The following is a 6,683-nucleotide window of genomic DNA, read 5'->3' as shown; positions in this document are numbered from 1 at the left end:
ACATTCAGAGAAACTTGTAAATTTACAGCACAAATTTTATTCACATCTCAGGTTGCCAGTCATGTATGAATACACTGTTGCACTGAGCATGCTCACCACTCAGTGTGATGTGGCTCTTACAAGGTGTCTCACTGAGCATGCTCACCAGTCAAGTGTGATGCGGCTCTTGCAGTCTTGCAGTGCTCCTGCTCCAGCATAAAATAGTCCCAAGTTTCCACTGTATATAACAGGAATATATGTAAAGCAGTTGATAGAAGCAATAGAGGGGTAATGAGGGGAAATGTTTTCAGGTTTGGAACTCAGTAAATGAAAGGGTGTTAGGAATAGAAACACCATCACCTTTAAGCTGCAAAAGTGTGGATCAGCCAGGATCTAGAGAGCATATTGATGGGATGGAGGTGGAGAGGGTTAGAACCTTCAAATTGCTGGGAGTTCATATTCCAGAAGACCTCTCCTGGAACCAGCATATTGAGGCAACTGTGTAGAAAGCACAGCAGTGAGATTTGGCATGTTATTGAATACTCTATCAAAACCCTACAAATGCACTGTGGAAAGTATACTGACAGATTGCATCACTACCTTTTTTGGGAATTCAATAGATCAAGAACTCAGAAGGCTCCAGAAGGTAACAAGGTTTGAGAAGGTATCAAACATAACCAGGTCCATCACAGGCACTGATCTCCCATCCATTGAATACATCTATATGAGGGCGCTTCAATAATCTATTTTCTATAATGTATCTGACTGCCAATGTTCTTTTTTTAACTAATTAGTAAATGTTAATCACAAAGGATACCCATCACCCAGGTGACAATTTCTTCCCACTACTACATTCAGGCAAAAGGTACAGAAGACTGAAGTTCAGGACCTCTACATAGGCTTAGGAGCAGTTTCTTTCCTACTTTCCTACACCTACCAGGCTCTATTTAAAAAGGGGAGTAGAGAAAAAGCGGGGAATTATAGGCCGGTGAGCCTTACATCAGTAGTGGGCAAAATGATGGAATCCATTATTAAGGATGTAATAGCGGTGCATATGACTAGCAGAGAAGGGATCGGACAGAGTCAACATGGATTTACAAAAGGTAAATCGTGCTTGACAAATCTATTGGAATTCTTTGAGATGGTGACAGGTAAAATAGATGGGGGAGAGCCAGTGGATGTGGTGTACCTGGACTTGCAAAAGGCCTTTGATAAGGTCCCGCATAAACGACTGGCTTCCAAAATCAAGGCTCATGGGATTGAGGGCAAAGTATTGATGTGGATTGAGAACTGGCTGGCAGGTAGAAGACAAAGAGTTGGGATAAATGGCTCATTTTCTGAGTGGCAGGCGGTGACCAGTGGGGTGCCACAGGGATCTGTACTGGGACCCCAGCTGTTCACAATTTACATTAATGATCTGGATGAGGGGATTGGATGTAATATCTCCAGATTTGCAGATGACACTAAGCTAGGAGGGGTTGTGTGCACAGAAGAGGGGGTCAGGAAGCTCCAGTGTGATTTGGATAAATTGAGGGACTGGGTAGATACATGGCAAATGCACTACAATGTGGATAAATGTGAGGTTATCCACTTTGGTAATATAAACGGAGGGCAGATTACTATTTGAATGGCAATAGATTAAGAGATGGGGAAGTGCAGAGAGACCTAGGGGTACTTGTACACCAGTCTCTGAAGGCGAGCATGCACGTACAGCAGGCGGTTAAAAAGGCAAATGGTATGTTGGCCTTCAAATCAAGAGGGTTTGAGTATAGGAACAAGGATTCCTTACTGCAGCTGTACAGGGCCTTGGTGAGACCCCACCTGGAGTATTGTGTGCAGTTTTGGTCACCTTATCTAAGGAAGGATGTTCATGCAATGGAGGGAGTGCAGAGGTGATTCACCAGGCTGATACCTGGAATGGTAGGAATGACTTATGAGGAAAGATTGTGCAAATTGGGATTGTACTCACTGGAGTTTAGAAGATTGAAAGGGGATCTCATAGAGACCTATAAAATTCTGGCAGGACTGGACAGAATGGATGCAGATGGGATGTTTCCAAGGATGGGAAAATCCAGAACCCGGGGCCATGGTTTGAGGATAATAGGCAAACCATTTAGGACCGAGATGAGGAGGAATTTCTTGACCCAGAGGGTGGCGAATCTGTGGAATTCATTGCCACAGAGGGCAGTAGAGGCAGGTTCATTAAATATATTTAAGAGGGAATTAGATCTATTTCTTCAGTATAAGGGTATTAAAGGTTACGGAGAGAAGGCGGGGACGGGGTACTGAACTTTAAGATCAGCCATGATCTCGTTGAATGGCGGAGCAGGCTCGAAGGGTCGAATGACCTACTCCTGCTCCTATCTTCTATGTTTCTATGTTTCTATAAACCTCCCTTTGTTATACTAACCATGGACTGCTCTGACCCCACAAAAAGCTTGTCTGCGCTATTGAAAAATGACTTTTTTTGCACTGGTAACTGTGAATATTTATTATCAATCTTTTAAATTTATTGTCTCTTTTTAATGCAATTAAGTATATAATTGTAGTTGTTTTTATAGTTGTGTTTTTTTTAATACAAAATACCTGTTCAGCTGCAACAAGTAAGAATTATGGTGCACATGTATATTGTACAATAGATTTCAGATTTATTTTCAGAATGCAAACTTGACATCACATACAACCCTAAGATTATTTTTCCTGCGGGTAAGGCAGAATTACCACTTATTGAGAGTGTAAACAAAACTATACACAAGTAAACAAATAAAGAAATGTAAACAAACTGATGGTGCAATACAGAAAGGAAAAAAACAATAAACTGCACCTACATCTCTTTCCTGATGGTAGCAGCGAGAACAGGGTGGTGTGGATCCTTGTTGATTGCTTCTGCTCTCCAATGGCAGCATTTTCCATAGATGTTCTCAGTGGTTGGGAGGGTTTTGCCTGTGATGTCCTGAGCTATGTCCACTACTTTTGGCAGGGCTTTACACTCGGAGTATTGGTGTTGTCATGCCAGACCATGATGCAGCCACTCAGCACTCTTTCCACCACACATCTATGAAATTTGCCAGGGTTTCCAATGTCATATCAAGCTTCCACAAGCTCATGAGGAAGTAGAGGCACTGACGTGCTTTCTTCATGATGCCATTAGAGTGTTGGATCCAGGAAAGATCCTCCAAGACAGTGACTCCCAAGAACTTAAATTTGCTCAACCTCTCCACCTCTGATTCTCCAATGGTCACTTGATCATACACCTCTGGTTTTTCCTTCCTGAAGTCAACAATCAGATCCATGGTTTTCGTGAGATTGAGAGCAAAGATTATGACAATAAACTCATTATCCTTACAGTTAGGTTGAATGGTTTTCGATGTTATTTCTATCACCAAGCCTAATGCCATTGACATAAAACTTGATTTGACATAAATACTGGGATTACAAGGGGTCAGATGTATGCAATTATGCAGCAAATGGATCAAGTAAATCCTAAAGTGTGATAGAGAGTAGTAAGAATAGAAGACCATGATATCTTCCAGACGCAGTTCACTGAATGAGTGCCTTATCCACAATACTAAACACCCACCTTGATTATTGATCACAAGATAGAATAAAACAAGGATCGTTCAGCATTATTTTCCAACCAATAACTTCCACCACTTAAGAGAAAAAGGAACATGGCACTTGTCAGTTCATCTTAATGTTTTGTAACATGCCGACTTTGACACATTATTGTGTTTTCATCATCACACAGCTGAAATCTAAGAGTATGAAGTAATTTGAAAAGAAATTGCATCGTCGCCACCTGAAGGTGATTGGGGGGGTGTTGTATTAATTCAGATTCTTCAGGTGACACCTACATTCTAAGGAAAGGATTAAAAACAGTGTAAATCACCAATGGCAGAGGGCTGGTCCCCCAAGATGTGCTGTGAAAGGATGTTTTCAAACTAAATTCTGTGGTTTTGCTGCAAAGCATTCCAGTGTATTTTACTATAAGAAACTTTGCAAAAATATCAACTCCAATGATCTTCTACAGCACAATAAACCACAGGATTTAATAAATAGTGCTTATGCCTTTCTTGATATCCAACATTTTCACAAATGAACTGTATTACTGACAACATAAAACACAAAAATTATAAGCATGTTAATCTGGACTTCTACTGCTAATCTTATGCAAGGTAGAAATGATCTACCATAGCTGTCAGCAATGCTTGTAGGGTGCACTAATATATACTTCTACATCTGTTAAGTTTTATATAAGTTTTTATAAGTTAATGTCTTAAATATAAGACATTAAGGATAGATTTCATTGCCATACATGGTCAAATTTAAGATTTTTTAATGACAATGAGATGAAATACACAGTAAACCTCCCAGTATCCGGCACCTATGGAGATTGGTAGATGCTGGATAAGTGAAATTTCCAGTTGCTAGAGGCTGTGTGTTGCATGATTGGCAAACTAACCACTAGGGGGCACCAATTTTAAACTTTGGTATTTTTTTACCTATTTATTTTCCACGATTTCTTTTGCTGGTTGCTTGAGGCTGCTGGTTGCATGAATTCCGGATAATTCGGGATTTTACTATAGAATATACCCTTATACTCAATCAGCTCAAATGGGAGGCTATATTATCTGCATGCTTGACACCAGACGCATGAAAAAAACCCTTCCTCTTTCCTTGAGGAAGCATAACATTCCCACTATTTTGTAGTAAACTTGGGAAAACACCGCATGCACTGAGAACTCAGAGTTCATTCATTCAGCATAAACAGTGGGAGGAACACCAATCTACTTTAATGTCCTACCCTCCTTTCTTACCCACCTGTGGAAGAATCTGAAGATTCTACATTGGTCTCATGGGCCATCTCAGAACACACAGCAATGGAAGCAAGTCACCATCAATTCCAAGGACTTGTCTCAGGAGAAGCAGCTAAAAATGATATTGCTAAACAATTATTTAGAGATATTGGAATTATTTATTTTATTCTGATTTGTACTTGATAACAATAACATCACTTTGGTAGACATTATGGTTGTTACAGCCTATAAGAGGATGTCTGTCGACACAGGAAAAGTTAGCATTGGTAATAAAGATCTCAGAACTAATAATGGCCATGGTGACTAAATTTCTATATGAACTTTATCCCACTATGTCTGTAGTTGGTTGACAATTTTAATTTTTGCAAATGTATATTCCAGTGCTGGTGTAAACAACATACATATAGGGCTACTTCAAGGAGCTACAGAAAAACTGAACATTTAGTTCTAAAAATGGACATTATCTAATGAACAAGTTTTGTATGGTTAAATCATTAACTTATTTATTAATAACAACTGATCCTCATTCTTTGATGACAAAGATTAAGAGCAGCTCAAGTGTATATATTTAATTTAGATTGCTGGAAAGCTGTTATTTAATGTTTAAGTATCTCAGCATTGTGTAACTGAACTTCCCTTCTGTCCCGCTTTCTCCACCATTCTTAGTTCATATGTTCTTCAAAATCCTCTTGTTTCGAAAGAACCAGAGGAGCCAGAAGAGTCCAGATGTAAAGGGAGCTGCACACCCAAGTGGAAGCAATCTTCATCCATACTGCAATCCAACTGCTTGAAATGCTCTTGAAATCAGGGCTATGACTAGACATGAATACAAAGAAGCTACTGTCAATTATCTTGAACTTCCTCGAATTTTAGCAGAAAAATGACTATCATTTTAAACTAAATTAAAGTTAGATTTTAATAGATGTTAGACTTCACTATAAACTGATGCCATGAAATTATTTTATAAGATAGATACAAAAGCATATACTTGTCTGATATTCCAATACAACCTCTAATCAATTTAGAATAAAATGATTATTTCTGCTAAAAAAAAAATTAGCTGGACTTTAAGATAATCCTACTAGATTTGAATTTCCTCAAAGAAGTGTGGTGCTCACATTCAGTCAACCCTAAACCCATTGTTGCCTTGACCTCCAAATGTGGCTTCCTCAACAAAACAAGTTCTAACCTGATTAGTGAGATTGCACAGAATACAGGACCCTAAAATTGTCTTCATTTTTAATGTTAGACATACACCTTAAAGTGTTCCTGAAAAGGTGCTTCTTTTCTCTTACCTGTGCCAGTTAGTTAATGTCATCATAACATACATAGATGCCAGAAAAAGAATGAAGTGGAAAAAACAGTAACTATAATGAACCCCTTCTTTTTCATTATCCTGAAAACGATGCACTTCTTCACAGCCCTCCTGGATTGATGCACATTCCAAAGATCCAGCATCTAGATTATTTTCAGAGTGGCTATGCCTCTGTGTGCAGCTCGACTTCCTTATGCTGGCAAAACACAATATCAACAAAATTGGTGAAAAAAAAATCAATAGTGCTTCGTATTAATAAAGCTGTGACTGCAAAATACACCAAAGGACTGAGGAACTTAAAAACGTGCAGCTCGAGAAAAGGACCAGGTGAAATGAACTGCTCATGTTCACCAGGCCAGACCTTTACCTTTACTATTCTATATCTTAATTTCTCTCCAGCCCTCCTTTTAATGTAATGAGGTTGGACACTCTTCATGGCCTTCACTGAGGAAGGTGAAGGAGTTGTGAAGGATCTTGGAGATTTTGGGATTCATGTACAGACAGTATCGAGTCATTGGACCATACAAAGATAATTTTAAAGACTAATGGAACCTTTTGTTTTTCAAAATATT

General features: G+C 39.0%; 1 protein-coding gene across 1 annotated transcript in view; it reads right to left on the bottom strand.

Moving 5' to 3' along the window:
• Positions 1 to 5,133: 5,133 nt before the first annotated feature.
• The window catches only part of LOC138755349 (serine incorporator 1-like), a 217,079-nt gene continuing 215,529 nt past the window's right edge, over positions 5,134 to 6,683 (bottom strand). Inside the window, exons 9-10 of the mRNA XM_069921160.1 lie at positions 6,092 to 6,307; positions 5,134 to 5,612 (exon numbers count right to left, since the gene is read on the bottom strand). Of these exons, the coding sequence (XP_069777261.1) occupies positions 5,459 to 5,612; positions 6,092 to 6,307 (370 nt within the window). The 3' untranslated portion in view covers positions 5,134 to 5,458. The remainder of the gene's footprint in view (positions 5,613 to 6,091; positions 6,308 to 6,683) is intronic.

Source organism: Narcine bancroftii, chromosome 2 (assembly GCF_036971445.1).
Source record: "Narcine bancroftii isolate sNarBan1 chromosome 2, sNarBan1.hap1, whole genome shotgun sequence".
Taxonomy (NCBI): Eukaryota; Metazoa; Chordata; class Chondrichthyes; order Torpediniformes; family Narcinidae; genus Narcine; species Narcine bancroftii.
The sequence above is the reverse complement of the archived record's forward strand: the minus strand, read 5'-3'. Positions and strand labels throughout refer to the sequence as shown.